The 24,194-nt window shown below is 46.2% G+C and overlaps 1 protein-coding gene across 7 annotated transcripts in view; it reads left to right on the forward strand.

Annotated features, from left to right (window-relative positions):
• The first annotated feature begins 2,319 nt into the window (after positions 1-2,319).
• Positions 2,320-24,194, forward strand: part of ZBTB40 (zinc finger and BTB domain containing 40) — a 72,885-nt gene continuing 51,010 nt past the window's right edge. For all 7 annotated transcript variants that reach the window (XM_075121225.1, XM_075121226.1, XM_048824890.2 and 4 more), the window contains exons 1-3: positions 2,320-2,427; positions 18,341-19,147; positions 20,233-20,366. In XM_075121225.1, the coding sequence (XP_074977326.1) occupies positions 18,403-19,147; positions 20,233-20,366 (879 nt within the window). In that variant the 5' untranslated portion in view covers positions 2,320-2,427; positions 18,341-18,402. The remainder of the gene's footprint in view (positions 2,428-18,340; positions 19,148-20,232; positions 20,367-24,194) is intronic.

The following is a 24,194-nucleotide window of genomic DNA, read 5'->3' on the forward strand; positions in this document are numbered from 1 at the left end:
CATTGGTCCTTCTGGTCAGGTGCCAAGTAGCTTAATGGAACTGATTAACCCTTTACAGGTAAAGGAGGGATTTTATGCTACCCTTAGCTGTATGTTTATGACACCATCGTTAGAGGTTTTTAAGGTCTAGCTTGACAAAGCCCTGACTGGGATGATTTAGTTGGGGTTTATCCTGCTTTGAGCAGGAGGTTGGACTAGATGACCTCCTGAGGTTTCTTCCAACCCTAATCGTCTATGATTCTATGAAAGTGGCAGAGCCCTTCATACAGAGGGCCGTACAGAGACACTAGAGGTTGCATTGCTCAGCTGCATCTGAGGAACCAGCAGAGCCCTTGGGAAGAAGGGAGTCGGATGTTTGGGTGTGTAGGTTGAGGGACTTCATCAGAAAGCAGGAGTGTTTAAAACAGGTAGGGATGAGGGGAAGTTCATGGAGATGCCCAGGTAATGCAGGGCATGTGTGAGGCAGGAGATGTAAAAAGATGACATGTACAACCCCCAGAGGTAGTTTGGTGAGGGCATATGGGATGTTCCAGGTAGTGGCAGCGTACTTGGCCTGTCAAGTGGTGTCCTCATGAGCCTAAACTGCAGGAATGAGGGGGTTTGAATTGCTTCCATAGTGTGGGGATGGATGTGGAAGAGCAGAGATGTAATTATAAATCATGTATACAGCATCAGAAATACACATGGTGCTTTACAGGACACAGGCACCCACAGGCTAAGAGCAGGCAAACAAACATTCAATAAAAAGGAGTACTTGTGGCACCTTAGAGACTAACAAATTTATTTGAGCATAAGCTTTCGTGAGCTACAGCTCACTTCATCCGATGAAGTAGCTCACTGTAGCTCATTACATCTCTGCTCTTCCACATCCATCCCCACACTATGGAAGCAATTAGTTCTTTTACTGAGCCATGGGGTTTACAGGTGGTCTCCATTCTCTCTCTGGGTGCACGTCACTATAGAGAATCACACCAGTACGAAGTGTGAGTAAAATGCTACCATTTCATGCTGCCTACTAGACAGTATGTTTGATTGAAGTGTTTGGGAAATTTCACTTGAGACAAGAAGGCGGGTGCATAAACATTATTTTTTGCTTGAATGTCAGACTTCATATGAACTTGGGCTACACAGTGAAAAAACTAGGAAGTACAAGACACATATCTCTGGGGTAGAAATCTGGAACTAGACAACTTGCTGGCATTGCTCTGCAGTTTAATTCTTGAGTATCTAGCGATAGCACTCAATACTGTATACTTGCGGGCAAATTACATGTGAGAGGCTGGGTGTGGGTGGAATCTGGAGGGGTGGCTGTTCACCAGCAAAGCACTATAAAAGGTGTCTCAGGCTGGAGAGCTGACAGGACACAGCTGTTTTGTACCCTGGGGAATGTCACAACCCTACCTACTTTTTTTTTATTCTATAAACATCAAGGTCTAATCTTCAACTGCAAACAAAAACTAATTTCTAGAAAGTTAAAGGGAAGTGATGAAAACATCAAGGTCTTTGTCACGCCTGTTACTCCTAGCAGACAACAATAAGCATAAGCTTTAGTTTTATTTTGGAAGTGTAGATTTAGTGCTGGCGAAAAATATTAACCTATTTGACTTTCCATGGGCTTAATTTGGCCCTTGAGCATATGACTTAATTTACAGTTTTTAAATCTGACTGTTATATGCAATGTTGTAGCTGTGTTGTTCCCAGGATATTAGAGAGACAAACTCCTTTATCCCAGATGGCCTGTCACCAATGTGTGAACACAATCCCAAACCACTTCCACTTGGGCTAACCTAGTAACAGCAGGAGGCTGTCAGTCCATGGGGAGGTGGACTAACCTCTGGGGAAAATCTGACCCACACTTTGCCAGTGGGTTACACACATGTTGCTGGACCATAGCTCCAGCCTAAGCCATAGGCCTGGGCCCCACGCCCCAGCTCCCGGAGTCAGGCGATCACACAAGAGTCCCAGCGCTCATTCACTGGACAGGAAGGGTCCAGTCCTCCCGACTGCAGGAACTCACTGAAAACGCGAACCAAGTAACACAGCTGCGAGCCAGGCTCGAGCATGCAGCCGCCCAGGCCCCGCGCCCCGTGCTAGCAGCCCCGCCCCGCCCAGGCCCCGGGGACAGGCCAACCCACCACCCCACCTGCCCAGGCCCAACCCCGGGGGGTTTCTCGTGTACTCCCCTCGTCACGTGATATGGGAGCCTACTGGACATGCATCACGTGACCGGACCAGCCGCTTCCGCGGTAGTACCCGCCAGACCCGCTCTCGCCACGTGACATAGGCGGCCGTGCAGGGGCGGGGGGGGGGGGGGGGTAAGCTGTGGCTTCAAGATGGCGGCGCGCAGGCCGGGGCCCGGCACCGCCGGGGGGAGCCTGTTGTTGAAGCTTTATTGTTCCTGCTGCTGCCGCGCCGCTCCCAATAAAGGTAACCATGGAAACGGCCGGGCCGGGCAGTAACAGCCACAGGGAGCCGGGCGGGGCCTCAGGGGAACGGGGCATTCCCGCCGCCTTTCTCCCCGGCCGCGGCCTGAGGGCTCCACCCCACGAGCCGAGGGACCCCCCCACGCCCCTGCTCCTCGAGCCGCTGTGGGGGCGGGGTTGTCCCTTATCACGCTCCCGCTCCCCGCGTGCCGGCTGAGGAGAGCCCCGGCGGGTGTGGGGCCCTCTGGCAGACGATGTCCTGCTGCAGTGAGAGCGAGCCGGGCCTTGCCTTGGAGGGGCCGCAGTGCTCGGGGGCCTCTTTCCCCGCTCCCCCCCGCCCGCCCGCGCAGCGGCGTCCCCGGGGCCAGGCCGTGGCCCTCCGCCGTGAGGCGGGGCGCGCCGGAGGCTCGGCTTCCAACCCAGGCGCCGTTCCATGCCCGGAGGCGCTTTTGCGCTGCCCCGGTGCGCTCTGGGCCTTGGTGCCGGGTCTGGACCGCCCAGGTCTCTGGGGGACTCTGTTGAGAAGGTCCCTAGCGATTTTTCACATTTTAACTGAGAAAAATTGGATGGACATAATTAGCAAGGATCAGATTTTGTCATGGTTGTTTCTAGTAAAAGTCAGGGACAGATCCTGGAAGCCGTGACCTGTCTGTGACTTTTGCTGCTGTGGCTCCCTGGTTCCCCCACCACCGTGGTGGCTGGGAGCTGTGGGGTTCCCGCTCTGCCCATGGCAGCTGGAGCTGTAGGGTGATCATATTTCCCCAAGAGAAAATGGGACACCCCAACCGCTCCCCCTTTGCGAGCCTGTCACCGTCCCTGGAACCCTGAGGAGGGCCCCCTCAGGAATCTGTCACATGTCCCAGGAACTTTGCAGGGGCCCCCTGTTGCTGCTTGTCACTCCCTGCCGGGGCCCCACTGGCTGTCAGTCCCAGAGTCCTGCAATCCCAGGGGCTGGAGCAGAGAATGTCAGGGAGGTCTCTGGAAGTCAGAGATTCAGTGACTTCCATGACCTCTGTGACATAAACATAGCCTTAATAATTAGGGACATTCCCAGATCTCTTACTCTGGGCCCATGGCCCTGTCTGCTCTTCTAAAATGTTGAAAACCAGATTATCGTATTTGTCTCATCTGACAACATGAACTGGCTTAAAAATTGCTGCACTGGTTGCTGGTCTTATAAAAATATTTTAAAACTACTTAGTGGGGTAGGAATTAAAATCCCAGTTGCTGTATGTGTGGAGTTCTTTCAAGGATTTCACAATTGTGCTCCAATTCTTAGAATGCTGTTAGGGTTCAGAATTATGCTGTACACTTTATTATGATAATCTCCTCATTCTTGAACATATATAAGGCACACTTAAGAAAGCTGAAAAGCCTGTCCTGCGCAGTCAGGTGTGCCCAACTAATGAGTGTTACTCAGATTCTTTCTTTGCAAGGTGGGGAGAGAGGTCACTTTATTTAGATTGTTAAATACAATGTTTATTTAAGCAAATAAATTAGAATGTAAATTTATGAAGAAAAAAACTAAATATCTTCTTTAGTTACTTTTCAAGTATAATTTAATTCATGATCAAGGACCCAACTTATACTTGCATTAGGATGATGTATTTTATTTTAAAAATGTTATAGATATTTTCTCCTTTCTTTATGCATTTCTTTCATAGATTCCCACCCTTGGGTTTCAGAGTAACAGCCGTGTTAGTCTGTATTCGCAAAAAGAAAAGGAGTACTTGTGGCACCTTAGAGACTAACCAATTTATTTGAGCATGAGCTTTCGTGAGCTACAGCTCACTTCATCGGATGCATACCGTGGAAACTGCAGCAGACATTATATACACACAGAGATCATGAAACAATACCTCCTCCCACCCCACTGTCCTGCTGGTAATAGCTTATCTAAAGTGATATCAAGTTGGGCCATTTCCAGCACAAATCCAGGTTCTCTCACCCTCCCCTCCCCCCCCCAACTCACTCTCCTGCTGGTAATAGCCCATCCAAAGTGACCACTCTCTTCACAATGACAGGTTTCAGAGGAACAGCCGTGTTAGTCTGTATTCGCAAAAAGAAAAGTAGTACTTGTGGCACGGTAACATCTGATGAAGTGAGCTGTAGCTCACGAAAGCTCATGCTCAAATAAATTGGTTAGTCTCTAAGGTGCCACAAGTACTCCTTTTCTCTTCACAATGTGTATGATAATCAAGGTGGGCCATTTCCAGCACACATCCAGGTTCTCCGTGAGAGAACCTGGATGTGTGCTGGAAATGGCCCACCTTGATTATCATACACATTGTGAAGAGAGTGGTCACTTTGGATGGGCTATTACCAGCAGGAGAGTGAGTTGGGGGGGGGGGGGTGAGAGAACCTGGATTTGTGCTGGAAATGGCCCAACTTGATATCACTTTAGATAAGCTATTACCAGCAGGACAGTGGGGTAGGAGGAGGTATTGTTTCATGATCTCTGTGTGTATATAATGTCTGCTGCAGTTTCCACGGTATGCATCCGATGAAGTGAGCTGTAGCTCACGAAAGCTCATGCTCAAATAAATTGGTTAGTCTCTAAGGTGCCACAAGTACTCCTTTTCTTTTCACCCTTGGGTTGTACATATCCCTCCCCATATAAGCTTGTGATCTGGAAAGCAGTAGCCAGTAGCGACTGCATTTATGCCTTCATATCTCTGGTGTTACAAAAATAAAAAATGAGGGTTTATAAAGAGCCATGGTCCTTAACCATCTCCCAGTTCTTTTTGCGTACCATAAAATCAGAACCCTTGCTAATCCCAATAATCTCTGCTTTATTAGCCATCTTTAGTGCTGTTTTAGCTAGTGGGAGGAAGGAATGGGCTTACGTTTAAGGCACTAGACTGGGATGCCACAGGCTTCATGTGTGACTTTGGGGATGTCACATGGGGCAGATTTTGTGGGAAAAAAAAAAAAGTTCAGCATCCAAAAGCTTCCATTTGGACACTCAGATAAATGGCCAGATTTTCAGAAAGAGTTAATTTCCCATTTGGGCACTGTTCTCAAAGGGAGCTGATGAATATGAAGTATTTTTGGAAATTTGGCCCTTAATTGCTCTGTGCTTCAGCTTCCTATTTGTAAAATGGAAATAGTAGTATTTCCAACTACAGAGGGGAATTGTGAGGATACATTCATTAATGACTGTGATGGTGGCCTTATCAGTACCTAAAGAGAGAGATTTTAGGGTATAAAATCTTAGAAAATGTCTCCATGGCCAATGCAGAGAAGACAACCAGCTGTGAATCCTCTGAGGCCAAGATGCTTCTCTTGGGGATAAGTACTCCTGGGGGAATTCTGCAACAAAAAATTAAAAATTCTGCTCACAATATTTCAAAATTCCGCATATTTTTTTGTCAAAATAACACAATATAATCACACCACTTTCAATTATTTTTGGTCATTTATTTCAAAATACCTGTCAGCAAGTATGTCTGTAACGATACAGACAACAACAAAGATTCAGGAAATGTTTTCTGACAAATAGATTCCTTACTAGACATATTAATACAGAACTCTCAGTAATAATTCATTTAAACTACAATACAGAATCGTATTTCCCGCACTCCTCAGAAGCAGTGTAAAGGCTTGGGGGAGTCAGGGGTAACAGAGGAGATGAGGGAGATGGAAGTAAATTGCTGGGAAGGAGCCTGAATGTGAACTTGGAGGGTTGCTGGGTATAGGTGGGAAAAGTATGGAACAGGTTTTTTGGGGGGTGGGGAGGGATTGTTAGGGAGTTCTGCCATGCAGACCCTGGGTGATCCCTAGCTTCTCTCATTCAGTCAAGAACATCTGCCCCCTGTCCAAATGTGTCCCTGCACCCCCTGTCCAAATGTGTCCCTCCACCCCCTGTCCATATGTGTCCCTGCACCCTCACTCAGACACCCACTTCCCCATCCCCATGTGGTCCTGCACCCCTCCCCCTGACCCTGTGTGGCTCTATACCCCTTCCCCCCATCACCATGTGTCTCTGTGCCCCCACCCAGACACTCCCCTGTCCCAATGTGTCCCTGTACCCCTCCTCCTGTTCCCATGTATCTCTGTGCCTCCACTCAGCCACCCCCATCCCTACATAGCTCTGCACCTCCCTCCCCACTGTGGACCTGTGCCTCCACTCCCATTCAGCTCCTGCCCCAGTCTTTCTTCCCCCACTATCCCTTATGAGCCCCTGTCTGATCCCTCTCCCCCCCCCCCCCCCGCACCCTAAGCTGTCTGTCTCCCCATAGCCCCTGTCTCCTGACGTGGCCTGACAGGCGCTGCAAAGAAGGCAGGTTCTTTCTCTTCCCTAGCTGGCCTGGAGCTGCTGCTTTGTTCTATCACCACAGCGCCCTCTGGTGGGCAAAAGGCAGAACTGAAGCAACATTTTGGGAGAAGCTTTTTTCTGCGCAATAAATTAAAAATATGCATGTCTCAATAATTATGCACACGCACAGTAGCACAGAATTCCCCCAGGAGTAGATAAAGGAGTCTCACGTACTGATCCATCTGGTCCCGTCCCACTTCTCTTCTATTAGCTGGACATGCTGGTTGTTGTGAAGTTGCTTATGAGAGCAGAGCAGCTGGTATTGCTTTTATAGAGCAGTACTGAGGGATTTGTTTTGGAATAGAATAATTCTATGGACTTTACAAACAAATTTGAGGAAAATAGGCACCATTTTGGGCTGACCATTCTTACACCATGTCCTTCCAAAAGGTTTTCCTTTAGAAGACTTTCAGTGAGGATCATTATGGACTGCTTCATGCCCTGTCTGATATCCGTCTCTGTCAAGGCTAATTCCCCACTCTGGCACTTGGAGTACAGAAGGTGGGGGGGCCTGCAAGGATTCTAAAAATTAATACTGGCCACTCCAGGCTTGTATTAAACTCCCAAGGTTACAGCTTTTCTCTGACCTTGGATTGGTAGATGCTGCCACCACCCAAGTGCAGAACCCCTTTGAGAACCAAGGAAGGCGCACTCGAGAATTCCTTCCAGTGGGGTACCCTAAAGCCCTTTCACACATACACCCCCCTCCAGGAAAGAGCTGAGGAAGAAAGAAAGAAAAAAGGAAATCAGCTGTTGCCACCAGCTAATTAAACAATGTGTACACAAACCTCTTAAGACACAAAAATCCAATTCTGTTCTTAAAAAAGGTAAATTTTATTAATAAGAAAGAAAATACATCTGGAAACTTAAGCTACTGCTAGATTTTAAAAGAGCAACTACAAGAATTAAGCACCAAGAATCGCTTTCTTGAGGTCCAGCTTAAAGGTTATAGGCAAAACAAAAACACTTGGGGTTAGCACAGAGTTGTCCACAAGCCATAACGAAATAAATAGGATAAACCAAATTGCGTCTTCCTAGACATTTCCTGACCTACTTACATATCTGGGGTTTTAAATGAGTAGTTTCTAGGTATGATACTGATGATTTTTTCATACCTGGCCCAAGCTTCTTATAGCATAGCTGTTGCCCTGTCTTTCTCTCCCCGGGGGAACAACAACAGACGGACAAAAGGGGAGTTTTTTTTCAATTTTAAAAAGTTCTAGTCTTCCCATTGGCTCTTTTGGCCAGGTGCCCACTCACTTCCTTTTACCTATCCATAGCAGTGAGACTTTTTAACCCTTTACAGGTAGAGCAATTAGAAAACAGCTACTAAGAGGGATTTTATAGCTACTAGCTGGCTGGGTGCCCATAAAAGAGAGCTACTCCCACCCCCTTTCATTTATCACAGTCTCACTGGAAGAGTATGTTCTGTGCTTTATTGAAAGCAGACTGGCACGAAGGAGCTGGTCAAAACAGTGTAAACACCACAGTGAATTACAGTGTGGAATCTATATGTGTGACGTAAACATGAACAGAAATTGAAATCTGCAACTGGCATCATGTATGTATTGCAGGTGTTACTGAAAACCTGTATAATCTCAGGTTTCAGAGGAACAGCCGTGTTAGTCTGTATTCGCAAAAAGAAAAGGAGTACTTGTGGCACCTTAGAGACTAACCAATTTATTTGAGCATGAGCTTTCGTGAGCTACAGCTCACTTCATCAGATGTATACCGTGGAAACTGCAGCAGACTTTATATACACACAGAGAATATGAAACAATACCTCCTCCCACCCCACTGTCCTGCTGGTAATAGCTTATCTAAAGTGATCAACAGGTGGGCCATTTCCAGCACAAACCCAGGTTTTCTCACCCTCCACCCCCCCACACAAATTCACTCTCCTGCTGGTGCTAGCCCATCCAAAGTGACAACTCTTTACATAATCAAGTCGGGCTATTTCCTGCATAGATCCAGGTTTTCTCACATCCCCCCCACCCCCATACACACACAAACTCACTCTCCTGCTGGTAATAGTTCATCTAAACTGACCACTCTCCAAGTTTAAATCCAAGTTAAACCAGAACATCTGGGGGGGGGGGTAGGAAAAAACAAGAGGAAACAGGCTACCTTGCATAATGACTTAGCCACTCCCAGTCTCTATTTAGGCCTAAATTAATAGTATCCAATTTGCAAATGAATTCCAATTCAGCAGTTTCTCGCTGGAGTCTGGATTTGAAGTTTTTTTGTTTTAAGATAGCGACCTTCATGTCTGTGATTGCGTGACCAGAGAGATTGAAGTGTTCTCCGACTGGTTTATGAATGTTATAATTCTTGACATCTGATTTGTGTCCATTTATTCTTTTACGTAGAGACTGTCCAGTTTGACCAATGTACATGGCAGAGGGGCATTGCTGGCACATGATGGCATATATCACATTGGTGGATGTGCAGGTGAACGAGCCTCTGATAGTGTGGCTGATGTTATTAGGCCCTGTGATGGTGTCCCCTGAATAGATATGTGGGCACAATTGGCAACGGGCTTTGTTGCAAGGATAAGTTCCTGGGTTAGTGGTTCTGTTGTGTGGTATGTGGTTGTTGGTGAGTATTTGCTTCAGGTTGCGGGGCTGTCTGTAGGCAAGGACTGGCCTGTCTCCCAAGACTTGTGAGAGTGTTGGGTCATCCTTTAGGATAGGTTGTAGATCCTTAATAATGCGTTGGAGGGGTTTTAGTTGGGGGCTGAAGGTGACCGCTCGTGGCGTTCTGTTATTTTCTTTGTTAGGCCTGTCCTGTAGTAGGTAACTTCTGGGAACTCTTCTGGCTCTATCAATCTGTTTCTTTACTTCTGCAGGTGGGTATTGTAGTTGTAAGAAAGCTTGACAGAGATCTTGTAGGTGTTTGTCTCTGTCTGAGGGGTTGGAGCAAATGCGGTTGTATCGCAGAGCTTGGCTGTAGACGATGGATCGTGTGGTGTGGTCAGGGTGAAAGCTGGAGGCATGCAGGTAGGAATAGCGGTCAGTAGGTTTCCGGTATAGGGTGGTGTTTATGTGGCCATTGTTTATTAGCACTGTAGTGTCCAGGAAGTAGATCTCTTGTGTGGACTGGACCAGGCTGAGGTTGGTGGTGGGATGGAAATTGTTGAAATCATGGTGGAATTCCTCAAGGGCTTCTTTTCCATGGGTCCAGATGATGAAGATGTCATCAATATAGCGCAAGTAGAGTAGGGGCTTTAGGGGACGAGAGCTGAGGAAGCGTTGTTCTAAATCAGCCATAAAAATGTTGGCATACTGTGGGGCCATGCGGGTACCCATAGCAGTGCCGCTGATCTGAAGGTATACATTGTCCCCAAATGTGAAATAGTTATGGGTAAGGACAAAGTCACAAAGTTCAGCCACCAGGTTAGCCGTGACATTATCGGGGATAGTGTTCTTGACGGCTTGTAGTCCATCTTTGTGTGGAATGTTGGTGTAGAGGGCTTCTACATCCATAGTAGCCAGGATGGTGTTATCAGGAAGATCACCGATGGATTGAAGTTTCCTCAGGAAGTCAGTGGTGTCTCGAAGGTAGCTGGGAGTGCTGGTAGCGTAGGGCCTGAGGAGGGAGTCTACATAGCCAGACAATCCTGCTGTCAGGGTGCCAATGCCTGAGATGATGGGGCGCCCAGGATTTCCAGGTTTATGGATCTTGGGTAGTAGATAGAATATCCCAGGTCGGGGTTCCAGGGGTGTGTCTGTGCGGATTTGATCTTGTGCTTTTTCAGGAAGTTTCTTGAGCAAATGCTGTAGTTGCTTTTGGTAACTCTCAGTGGGATCATAGGGTAATGGCTTGTAGAAACTCGTGTTGGAGAGCTGCCGAGCAGCCTCTTGTTCATATTCCGACCTATTCATGATGACAACAGCACCTCCTTTGTCAGCCTTTTTGATTATGATGTCAGAGTTGTTTCTGAGGCTGTGGATGGCATTGCGTTCCGCATGGCTGAGGTTATGGGGCAAGTGATGCTGCTTTTCCACAATTTCAGCCCGTGCACGTTGGCGGAAGCACTCTATGTAGAAGTCCAGTCTGCTGTTTCGACCTTCAGGAGGAGTCCATCTAGAATCCCTCTTTCTGTAGTGTTGGCAGGGAGACCTCTGTGGATTAGTATGTTGTTCAGAGGTATTTTGGAAATATTCCTTGAGACGGAGACGTCGAAAATAGGATTCTAGGTCACCACAGAACTGTATCATGTTCGTGGGGGTGGAGGGGCAGAAGGAGAGGCCCCGAGATAGAACAGCTGCTTCTGCTGGGCTGAGAGTATAGTTGGATAGGTTAACAATATTGCTAGGTGGGGTGAGGGAACCATTGCTGTGGCCCCTTGTAGCATGTAGTAGTTTAGAAAGTTTAGTGTCCTTTTTCTTTTGTAGAGAAGCAAATACTCACCAACAACCACATACCACACAACAGAACCACTAACCCAGGAACTTATCCTTGCAACAAAGCCCGTTGCCAATTGTGCCCACATATCTATTCAGGGGACACCATCACAGGGCCTAATAACATCAGCCACACTATCAGAGGCTCGTTCACCTGCACATCCACCAATGTGATATATGCCATCATGTGCCAGCAATGCCCCTCTGCCATGTACATTGGTCAAACTGGACAGTCTCTACGTAAAAGAATAAATGGACACAAATCAGATGTCAAGAATTATAACATTCATAAACCAGTCGGAGAACACTTCAATCTCTCTGGTCACGCAATCACAGACATGAAGGTCGCTATCTTAAAACAAAAAAACTTCAAATCCAGACTCCAGCGAGAAACTGCTGAATTGGAATTCATTTGCAAATTGGATACTATTAATTTAGGCTTAAATAGAGACTGGGAGTGGCTAAGTCATTATGCAAGGTAGCCTGTTTCCTCTTGTTTTTTCCTACCCCCCCCCCCCAGATGTTCTGGTTTAACTTGGATTTAAACTTGGAGAGTGGTCAGTTTAGATGAACTATTACCAGCAGGAGAGTGAGTTTGTGTGTGTATGGGGGTGGGGGGGATGTGAGAAAACCTGGATCTATGCAGGAAATAGCCCGACTTGATTATGTAAAGAGTTGTCACTTTGGATGGGCTAGCACCAGCAGGAGAGTGAATTTGTGTGGGGGGGTGGAGGGTGAGAAAACCTGGATTTGTGCTGGAAATGGCCCACCTGTTGATCACTTTAGATAAGCTATTACCAGCAGGACAGTGGGGTGGGAGGAGGTATTGTTTCATATTCTCTGTGTGTATATAAAGTCTGCTGCAGTTTCCACGGTATACATCTGATGAAGTGAGCTGTAGCTCACGAAAGCTCATGCTCAAATAAATTGGTTAGTCTCTAAGGTGCCACAAGTACTCCTTTTCTTTTTGTATAATCTCAGTATTTCTCTCAGCATTTTTGGGCACAATGAGGCATGCTAGGAACAGAGTTTCAAAGCAGACTTTCTTTCAGAGTAGCAGTCGTGTTAGTCTGTATCCAGACACTGTATCCAGACAGGCAAAAAGAAAAGGAGTACTTGTGGCACCTTAAAGACTAACAAATTTATTTGAACATAAGCTTTCGTGAGCGACAGCTCCGATGAACTGAGCTGTAGCTCACGAAAGCTTATGCTCAAATAAATTTGTTAGTCTCTAAGGTGCCACAAGTACTCCTTTTCTTAAAGCAGACTTTGACTTTGTTTTTTGTTTTTTAGATTTCGACAGGACTTCCATGATTGTAATTTTGTACTTTGATTAGGGCTACAGTGTTCCAAGTAGGATAGATGGCAACCCTTGCTTCAAAGGATAATGGAAAACTCACTGTGAAGAGCTGGGACATACCAATTTGTTTTTCAATCTATTTTATTTCCATTCAAAGCATCAGTGCAGACAGACAGCCTAGGAAAACAAGCAATGCTTTGGCTGTATTCTGCCACGTTTAGAGATTGAGGAAGACTGAATATAGTCAAAGTGTTGCTTGTTTTCCTCTATCTGTCTGCACTGATGCTTTGAACTGAAATAAAAATAGATTGAAAAACAAATTGGTATGCTCTGGCTCATCATACTGATTTTTGCATTATCCTCTGGGAGCATTGCCTGCTCCTGCACTTTGGATCACCCAAGAGGAAGGTAATGACCCCTCAGTTTCTTTCAACTCTTCAAAGGACTGTCACTTTTGGTGGGAGAGGAAAGATAATCCATTCATGTATGTGATGTTCTGGCTTTCCAATAACCCTTTTTCTAAGGTCATCATCTTGATAACAAGAAGACAGGAAACTGGTAACATGCACACAAAAAAGTATTTAAATTCTGAGTTAAGACAGTCACTCTGTCCTTAACTCTCACATTTACACAGCATTTGATATGGAGCCTCGCTCACTTTTCAGAGACTGCTGCAATGGCCAAGGGACAGCACAGTGAAAGAATGTGACGGAACGAACGTCGGCTTTATGTTCACTTGTGTTTATTGGTTTAGATGAGAACCTTTAAAAACATGATTTGAGCAGGTGCAACATGGGCATTGCCAAGGCAAGCTCACCTCTCACTGAGAGCGGTCATCTTAGGAGAGAGAAGGACGTTTGCCCCAACGACCAATTCAGGGCTTAGCTACTGTAAGCAGAGTGCAAACAAGGGGGCCCAACTAGTGACGACAGTGATAGGATATTTCATGATGCGGGCTTTTGACTCATCAGCTGTCAGACCGAAGTGACTTTTATTTATAGCTGGCAGGCTGGATTATTCTCTTTGTTGATCAGTACACCTTCATTTTATATACTTTGCATGCTTTGTAATTTCCTATAAGCTTGAATATAAAATATTTTCCCCTAATGTTCTTACACTCAGAGTGTTTAACAGCATTCCCTTGTTTAGCCCCTTATTAGGCAATATTATCTTCTTTTGCACATTGCTTTTATCACCAGTGTCTGCATTGTCCAGGTCTGGCAATAGCATTTGTTAGCAAAGTTCTGTCAGCGGGGGGAGCCCACAACTGTGAATCTGTAAATTGTTAGTCACTTTGGTTCTAATAATCTTTAAACACAATGTTTAAAGCAGGTTTTGGTATTTTTATCAGTATCAGCAGAGGTGTTGGTCAGAACTTTATATGTTAGTTATGGCAGTGCCAAGGATATGAGATCTTCATGAGTGCAATGGCACTGGCCCTCTGACAATCCCTGATGTTAACAGCTTTCTAATGGCATGAGAGCACTAGGTACTCCTGAGGGAATTCTGTGCCAAAAAATTAAAAATTCTGTGCACAATATTTTAAAATTATGCAAAATTCTGCAGATTTTATTGGTCAGTAAATGAACATGGAGGCTCCAGCAGTGGGGAGCACAGGCCATTGGCTGCATGGAGGTGGGAGATCACACTGTAGTTCCCCCTCTCCACTCCAGAAGGATGGGGACTTGGCAATGAGGCCATACCTGACCCTGACACAGCACAAGGTCCTGCCCATTCACGCCAGGTGTACCAGGTATGGGCAGGCAGGCTTAGCCCAGCAGGATCCAAATGTAGAGGGACGTAGTGGGGGGGATCCAGGTGTAGGGTGAGAGGGTTCTGTGTGGAGAAATCTGGGTGTGGAAGGCTTGGCGACAGGTCCAGGGGGGATCTGGATGCACAGGGGCTTGGTGAGAGGTTCCAGATGCAGGGGCAATGGGACTCTGCCGGGGGGTCTAGGTGAAGGTGGTTGGGGCTCAGCAGGAGGGGGTCAGGGTTTGGGGGGCTCTAGGTGTAGGGGTTCAGTGTAAGGAGGGGGTCCAGGTACTGGGGGAGTGGGGCTTGGTGGGGTGGGGAAGTTCTATATGCTTGTGTTATACAGAATGTCAGACTGGATGATTGCATTTGTCCCTTTTGGCCTTGGAATCTGTGAAAATGGTCCTCAGTTCCCCTCCAAGGCAGCAAGCTCCCTGGATGAGAAGGCATGAAATGGCCTGCTTTTCCTCATATGGTTCTTCCTCTCTTGATCCATGAAGAAAGATTATAATTGAGGGGCTAACTCAGTTCAGCAAGTGTCTTGGCCTTCTCTCCAGGAGACTCCCTCGCACAGCCCCTTCTTTTGTTTAGATTGCCATGGAGTAGCATTGAAAATGAACAGAGGCAGCTTTCTGATCAGAAGAGGAACAATGTTCAGATGGCTCCCATGCCCCAGAGGAACCAATAACTGCACAGCTAAGCTGTGCTGTACAGAGGGTTTGAAATCCCTAAAGAAGTGAGCTCTCAAATCCTTGAGCTTGGCTCAGAAGTGGCCTCAGCGATTCAGGCTGAAAAAACAATAAAATTGCCTTTTCCTTTCAAGCAGGGATGGCAAGAGGCACAAAGAGAACATGCTGTCAGTGCTTAGTAGATAAATAACAAGTAATAATGATGACATGAAAATATTCCCTGTACAGCCCAGGCAGTAAGCCAGCTTTCCCAAAAGTCATCCATAAAGTGTCTAGAAGCTGAAGCCAGACAAATTCAAATTAGGATGAAGACACACATTTTAACAGTGAGTGTAATTAACCATTGGAAAAAACTACCTAAGGAAGAGGTAGATTCTCCATCTCTTGATGTCCTTAAGTCAAAACTAGACACCTTTCTTGAAGATATGCTTTATCCAAACATAAGTTATTGGGCTCAATCCAGAGGTAGCTGAGTGAAATTTAATGGCCTGTGATATACAGGTCAGACTAGATGATATAATGGTCCCCTTTGGCCTTAAATGTTATGAATAAAAGATATGTAATCTGCCCAGGGAGCTTATGCATCTTGGACAACAGTCCTGAGGTTGAACATAGCAGTCACCTTTAGTGTAAAGAAAATGTCCATTCTCTTTGGGATCTCAGTGGCTCTTTAGGACTCTGCAAGTGGATGACTGCAAAAGGGGCTATGACTTAGTGGCTCAGCAGCACTGGCAGCCATGGTCTATGACCCTCTGCTTCAATGTTGTCTGTCTTGGAGAAGGGGCAGGGGCCTCTGAGGCTGGTCTTGGATTTCTTGTATAATGTCTTGACCCTGCAACCTTATCTTCACTACTCCTGACCATTAGCATGGTGGGAAGAAGACTCTGGCTTCAGCCTTGGCACTGTGATGTTTAAGCAAACAGGTGGAGGAGACTGACACTTTGGAAAAGATTTTGAGGATGGGGCTGAGTAGAGAACTCTTCTTCCAGGACATAGATGCTCCCTATTCTCCTTTCACAGGGAATATCCCTTCTTTTATTCCACACCAATCATGATCAAATCCCATTTCAGATACTAGAGATTCTTCAGCTCTAGGCAAGCAGCAGCTGGGGAAATGCTGCTGATACATTGAATCTGGGAAGAAAAATGCACCTCCTTCTCCTCTCACATATGCCAGTGTAATTCCACTGGTGTGAGTTGTTACTCCTGATTTACAGTATTGTGGGAGGATAATTGAGCACATATGTTTAGTAAACCTGAGCCTAGGTAGCCGATCTGGCACTTCCCACGCAATGGAGAAGAGTTACAGACAACCAGTGGTAATAGTGACACACCTAAGCCATGTCTACCTTTGATCCAGGGAACCAGAAGGTTGAGCTGTTCAGTGTTCAGATTTATACATATTCAGGGAAAGGAGCCTCTATGCTGTACTCTGGGCATTCCTTGACGCATTTTGAAAATGCATTTATTTCCCCGGCCCTCCTGCATCTTGTGTAGCTCAAAAGCTTGTCTCTCTCACCAACCAAAGTTGGTCCAACAAAAGATATTACCTCCCCTACCCTGTCTCTCTACTATCCTGGGAGCAACACAGCTACAACAGAACTGCAGACAACTCCGTCAGTGAGTCATGCTGAACCCTAAAATGTCTGAGTCAATGTGAAGCGATGGAAACCACTACAAGCATGGTTGAGAGCTCTCCAATCATCACTACGATTCGGCGTCTGTTCTCATATGTACTGGTATACTGAGGCACATGACATTATGAATTGCACCCGTTTGACAGAATGGGCGTTCATCACCAGGCAACTGAAGACATCGGTGTGGGGTCCACAATGGGAGTTAGGTGCCTAGAAAATCACAGGAACAACACTGCAATCCACAAAGCCTGAGTTCTCACTACAAAGAATGGGGAGAGCTGGGCGCTTAATAATGTGATCCACAAAAGCCAGCACACTAGGCAGGGAGCCACGTAAGCTAGCCAGTGGAAGATGATGAGCAGAGGAGGGTGTCCTAAGCCCTTCCCCAAGTCTGGGCTACAGAGATGTGCCTATTTCTGAGAGCAATATACAAATGGGAGCTCCTCTGCTGGAGTCAGGTGGCTTAGGCACCTAATGGGTTTCTTGTGGGAATGAGTTAGGTGCCTGACTTGCTCCACAGAAAACAGGGTGGGAGTGTAGCTGCTGCCCACCATATAGCTTTTAGCCTAGTGATTAGAACACTTACCTGAGATATGGGAGATCCATGCTCAATTTCCCCTCTGCCAGAGGAGAAGAAAGGATTTGAATAGGGGACTTCCACCTCTCAGGAGTGTGTGTTAACCACTGAGATATAGGATATTCTGATATGGGGCTCCCTTGGTGCCTCCTGTTGAAGCTGCTCCACTGTGTATCAATAATTAAAGAATCATTGGGCCAAAAAGTAAGAGAGATATTGACTTTATAGTCAAATGGTAGGGCACTCACCTTGGAGGTGGGAGATCCAGGGTCTAGTCCCTCTGCTTCAATAATGTTTTAATTATTTGTCCAAAATGGAATGCTTCTCTTCCCCAGTATGTGGATCGCTCTGGGGTTTAGGCAGGAAATAGGCATCTGGATGCCTACAATGAGGCAGTAGTGCACATGCTCACAGGCAGAAATATAGGCATCTAGGGAACTTTTACAGTGGAAATTTAGGTGCTGAGACAGTTTAGGTGCCTGCAGTTGTTCAGTGGGAGTTTTGTGGACCACAGTGAAGCCTAAAATTGAGATTTGGGTGCTAAAGTACCTTTGTGAATCTGGGCCATAGTTTATATCTTTACAGTGTCAAAGATGCTGCACAACAGGCCTCCCACTTGCATTTCTTATCAAGGAGGCAGTAGCTAACACTAGACTCCTCACACCTTAATAATTCTGTGACTTCTGAGCCCCTTTACACTGTTGGTAAGTATTTCATAGGTGTGCTTTTCAGGAGTGAAATTCACCTGTGTGGAGTGGCCCAGCAAAAGTCATGTATGCCTTCAGGCTTGCTTGAGCTCCCAAGACAAGATTTAATGGGACTCGGGTGGTGCATAGGTTTTGTGTGGGCCCTCTGCATGTGGCTAACTTCACCCTATGAGAAGATTCCTGCAAGATGTCGTGTGTAATGTTCAGATGGTGGGCATAACCAGTTTTCACTAGAACTCTCTTCTCTGCACTTGTGCTATTTCTCTGCCAAATTTAAACTCTGAGCAGTTATGAGTTAAAAGCAGATTTAAAAAAGAAGTCACAAGACTGTTTTTATGTTGGGGAAAAATGTGATTTTGTTTGTATTGTCTGTTCATTCTCCCCATTCTTAAATATACCTTAATTATGGTGGCCATTCCTTAGAAAATTAATGAAAATTTTAAACAAAAACAGGAAGTTTTTTTAGCTGTTTCTTTCCACCTTGCTATTGGCTGAGTAAAGTGCTAACAAGGTATTTTGTTTTATCTGTAGCTGGTTCGCATTAAAGCAGTGTGGCATCTGAAGGAGGAAGAGGCCAGTAGACCACTGGAGCAATGGAGCTTCCCAATTACAGCAGGCAGTTTCTACAGCAGCTTTACACGCTTTGCAAAGAGCAGCAGTTCTGTGACTGCACCATCTTCATTGGGACTGTGCACTTCAGAGCACACAAGCTTGTGCTGGCTGCTGCCAGTCTGCTCTTTAAGTCCTTGCTGGATAGCACAGACACCATCTCCATTGATGCTTCTGTGGTGGCTCCTGATGAGTTTGCTCTTCTGCTAGAAATGGTGTATACCGGCAAGCTACCACTTGGCAAACATAACTTTACCAAAGTTATCTCTGTGGCTGACAGTCTGCAGATGTTTGATGTGGCTGTTAGTTGCAAAAACCTTCTCAGTGACCTCATCAACTGCTCCACTCAGAATCAGGGAGTGAGGGACAGCTCCATTCAGACAGTAGATTCATCCAGAAATAATATTGACGCTAATGAGCTACCCCAGACTGAAAACCCTCCTGCTGAAGATGCTACAGATGCTCAGCTTACTGAAAAGGCTTCAACTTCTGTTGGCTCTGAAGAACCTGAAATGGAGACAGTCACCTCCACCACAGCACAAGAAATTACTGTGACTCACGCCTTGGGCCATGAGGAGATTCTGGAGGAGGAAACCCCAATGGATTCAAAATCCCGCAACGAGGATTCAAATGCCCATGCTGACCACCATTCCCCTTCCAGGCAGGACAGCTGTGAGGAAGGGGAGGTTACTGAGCCCGTGAAGAAGAAAGGAAAAATTGGTGATCCAGGTGAGCAGTTGGGACTCCAGTCACAACCCTGTCTTTCAGCAATTTGCAACTGAGCTCCTTAATTGGTTCCTTGTGTCTGGGTGGGTGGGTGGGGTTAGTTTGGCATGTGTTCCCCTGCTAATGCCTAACTCTGAAACAAGGGTCCCCTTCTAAGAATTCAGTGGATGCCCTCTTCTCCTTTGAACCCAAACAGATCCCTTCTTGCCTTGGGCGTTACAAAGTCTGCTTCCTGATGTACTGTTAAAAGAAAAGGAGTACTTGTGGCACCTTAGAGACTAACCAATTTATTTGAGCATGAGCTTTCGTGAGCTACAGCTCACTTCATCAGATGTTTACCGTGGAAACTGCAGCAGACTTTATATACACACAGAGAATATGAAACAATACCTCCTCCCACCCCACTGTCCTGCTGGTAATAGCTTATCTAAAGTGATCAACAGGTGGGCCATTTCCAGCACAAACCCAGGTTTTCTCACCCTCCACCCCCCCACACAAATTCACTCTCCTGCTGGTGCTAGCCCATCCAAAGTGACAACTCTTTACATAGTCAAGTCGGGCTATTTCCTGCATAGATCCAGGTTTTCTCACATCCCCCCCACCCCCATACACACACAAACTCACTCTCCTGCTGGTAATAGCTCATCTAAACTGACCATGTACTGTTGTTATTTCACCTGAGCTGCTGTGAGCAAAGCCTGTTCTGCCTATATGTGGACTTCTGCATCTGACATACAGTAGAATCCATTTTTGGTGCAGAGGAAGGGAGGTGGGTAAGGCAATCTGCAGAGCAATAGGTGACCACATAAGTCTGCTAATAGTACTTTTAGCCTTTAAACTTCTGTTCACCATGGGAGGAAATAAAGGTTGCATTTTAAGTAAATGGTTCTAACTAGTGTTAAACACTTTCTCCCCTGCAGGCTGGATGACCTGTAAAAGGAATCTGTGAGTCAGTTTTTCCCTATTATATCAGAGGTGATATAAACCCTGTGTAAAGTGCTAGTTATAAACTGATGACTGTCCATCGTCTTATACTTTCCATGAATCCTTTCAATAAATGAGTAACTCGGCTCACTTCTTACATGCAGAAGCAGAGAGCAAAACCTGTAAACTGGATTTCCTGCTTCAGTATGAAGGTGTTTTCTCAGAGGCCTTTTCTGATACCAAGACCGTGCTGAAGAGACTGGATGAGTGCAGGGGAATTGAAGGGTCTCAGAGACAGGTAGGTGGTTTGCCGGACAAGCAAGAGGCTTTTCCCCTTCCCTCACCCTTTTAATGGTCTCTGTATAGGAAATCCCTTCCTGAAGTTTGCCAGAAATTCTAGTAAGTCAGGTGTATGTGTCTGTGTTCCTGAAAATTTTTGACCGCTGATAGGCATCAGCCATAAGCTTTTGATTCCAAGATCCTCTCTCAGTAAAGTATGCTTGTTCTTCAGATGGACAACACAAAGCAACAGATCTACAAAACCAAACAGCAGGGAGATTGGAGTGGGCCTTTTGGAAACAGATTCTTGTGTCATGTTGCTTGCAGGACAACGCCCTTGAGAGAACGATGCCTGTGAGAGAAGCATGTGTGAAAGCAAGCTTGCTGGGGCATGTAATCCAGAGATTTAAATTTATGTCTGAAGGCACTTTCGTTTGTACCCTAGTCAGGGGTGAAAGTAAGTCCAGTGACTTACCGGTACTCTGGCGCCAGCTCTGGCCCCCGGAAGGGGCGGGGTTAAGGGGGTCAGAGCCAGCCCCAGCCCACCCTGTGCCCCCCCCCCCCCAGGGTAGCAACAGCAGCCCGGGGCTCCGGGGGCTATTTAAAGGGCCCGGGGCTTCCCTCTTCTACCGCCCTGGTCCCTTAAATAGCCCATGGAGCCCTGGGGTAGGGGGGGCTCCAGGGGCTATTTAAAGGGTCGGGGCTCCAGCTGCCTCTGCCGCCCCGGTCCTTTAAATAGCCACTGGAGCCCTGGAGTAGTGGCAGCGGGGCTCTAGCAGCTATTTAAAGGGCCCGGGCGGTAGAAGCAGGGGAACCCCAGGCCCTTTAAATAGCTGCCGGAGCCCTGCAGCCGCTACCCCAGGGCTCCAGCAGCAGGGCCCTGGAGGCAATTTAAAGGGCCTGGGGCTCCAGCCACTACTGGGAGCCCTAGGCCTTTTAAATTGCCCCCTGGGGAAGCTGGGCTGCCCTAGTACGGTGCACCGGCTCTTACCGGTACACCATACCAGGACGAACCGGCTTACTTTCACCTCTGACTCTAGTCCTCACTAGTACTGGCTGCTTGCCTCCTGTTTGTGGTGTTCTCTTCAGGAACAGTATCAGTTTATTATTGTAAAGGACTGATATATGAAATGGGAAAATTAAACTTGGTATGATGGGGTATACAGACTCCTCACTTGCCAAGAAAGAGTTCATGAGAGCCTGTGGGCCCAGTCATCCTCACCCCTTTGTACATGTGCAAGGTGTCAAGCCTGGAGGGAGGAGATAAAAGAGGAAAAGTCCAACTCAGTGGTGGGTGATTGGGAGAGGGAGTAGACCGCTGGACAGGACTGGCAAGTCCCTGCAGAAAAACTAGTTTAGGACAGGACATTGGTAAATACTACTTTAAACTGGGGAAAATAAAATTGTTGTTTCAGTATACTAATGAAAATTACTGAAAAATGTTTAGGATTTTGATAATAGTTTTGCAATAATGTGGGGTGTTTAATTTTATAAATAAAATAAAAAAGAGCCTTAACCTAAAGCTGTATGCTATTGCCTTGGCTACTTCAAACAGAAACAAAAACTTTTTAATCTAAGAATTCCTCTTCTTTGTTTAGCAATGAATATTACATGTTTGTTTAGCAAACAAAGAAGGGGAATTCCCAGATTTAGAAGTTTCAGTTTCTGTTTGAAGTAAACTGCCAGACTAACTGTCTAGTCAAGGACTCCATGTCTTAATCTGGCTGGCTGGAGTTCAACTGCTCCCATTGGACTCAGTGAGTGCGGTGACTCAAGTCAAAATATTTCAGCATGAGCAAAGATGGAAACCACTTTATAGAATCATAGAATATTAGCGTTGGAAGGGATCTCAGGAGATCATCTAGTCCAACCCCCTGCTCAAAGCAGGATCAATCCCCAACTAAATTTTTCAAACAAGGTGAAGTTTGCATTCCTTTGATCCTACAGTGAGTTGGTGCGCGTGGACCCCTGAGCCCATGTAGGGCCCTTTTGACTTCACTGGGGCTCCTGCAGGCACAGAATTCTGCCTGCACTGGATCAGTTTGAAATCCGCATTATTTTGTAGCTGTCTGACTGCACAACGGCACTTGGACAATTTTTCAGCAGCTATATATAAATGCCAAATAAATGAGAAATGGATTTTCTTCAAACCTTCCAGAAAATCATTTCTGGGCTGTGAACAAGCATGAAAAATTTCTGTCCCAAAGGTAATTGTGGAGGAGGAGGAACCTCAACCCATTGTAACTGAGGGCTTAGACTAAAACTCCCCACTCAGCCAGAACTATCCATTTCCTGAGCTTCCTGCTGGGATAAACAGGCTCTGTAGGCACCATTTCCAGGGAGGGAGTCCTGGTGTCGTCTTCAGGGAAACATAGTGCTGTGTTTTGAAGTGATGCTTAAAGTGCAAGTTCACCTCAGAGAAATCCAGCTCAGGACATATAATTAAGGCTGTAATTGTGTCAGTGGTAGGATTGAAAGAGTTTTCTTTCCTTGGTGTTATTTTGCCAGTCGCTTGTTGGAATCTTTCATATATGCCTTCTGGCAGCAGTGGAAAACCTGGGAAACTTCTGGATTTCTATGAATATTGTGTGCCTCAGTTTGCCCACTTGTATTGCTATCTACTTGGGGCATGTCTACACTACAGCAGCTACAGTGGCACACCTATGGCTGTGCCATTACAGTACTGTGGTATAAATGCTCCCTACATTGACAGAAGGGGTTTTTCCATCAATGTGTTAATCCATCTCTGAGAGGTGATGGCTAGGTTGTGGAAGAATTCTGTCGACCTAGCCATGTCTACACTGGGATTAGGTCAACCTAATTATGGCACTGAGGGCTCAAATTTTTTCACAGTCCTGTACGATGAAGCTAAGTTGGTCTAATTTTTAAGTGTAGCCCAGGCTTTGGTTTCAAGGGGTACATCTACACTGCAAAAAACAAACACCCCACCTTGCAGCAGCAAGTCTGAAAGCCTGAGTCTATAGAGCCCTAGTCTACAATCTGTAGCTCAGGCTAAAGGTTGGGCTCTGAAACCCTTGGGCTATTTTTAGTACTGTAGTGCGAGCCGGAGTCCTGGGCTCTGAGACTCGCTTGCACTCCTTATTTTATTGCCGTAGTCATACCCAAGGAATTAACATCTTTCCAGAGACACTCCTTGTGCTAAAGAGACAGGGAGGGGTGCCTGAGTCTGTACTTCTGAATCAGACAGTCCTTAAGAACTATAGCCAAGTGACTAAACTGGTCCTGGCAGAACAAAGGGGTAACTGCAACCTAGGTGAAACCAGCCCTCCAAATCTCTAGAGGAGGAAGAGTGGAAAACGGAGACAGCAGTGTTCCTAAAGGTCTTAAAACCACAGAGACTGAGATGTTGAAGAGAAAGGAAGAAAGGGACATGTTTCCTGAGTGAAGAGGAAATCTTTTTTGGTCTGGTCTACATGATAGAGATAGGTCAATGCAAGGCAGCTTATGTCAACCTAACTGTGGAAGTGTCTACATTTAAATTTCACTCCCGCAAATGTAACTACCTGGCTATGCCAACTTAATAACTCCACCTCCACGAGCAGCGTAAAGTAAAGCATGATGTAGTTAGGCCGCTGCAGTGTCAGTGTAGTCCAGTAGAGATAAGGGAAGTATTAAAGCCATTGTACAAGGCATTGGTACGACCTCATCTGGAATACTGTGTATGATTTTGCTCACCTGTGTTCAAGAAAGAATGAATTCAAACTGCAACAGGACAGAGAATGGAGAGCCTGTCTTAAGAGAGAAGTCTGAAAGAGCTTGGCTTGTTTAGCCTAGCAGCAGGGCCGGTTCTAGGAGGTGCGGGGCCTGGGATAAATCAGCCTCCCTG

Source organism: Caretta caretta, chromosome 18, assembly GCF_965140235.1.
Source record: "Caretta caretta isolate rCarCar2 chromosome 18, rCarCar1.hap1, whole genome shotgun sequence".
Classification (NCBI taxonomy): Eukaryota; Metazoa; Chordata; order Testudines; family Cheloniidae; genus Caretta; species Caretta caretta.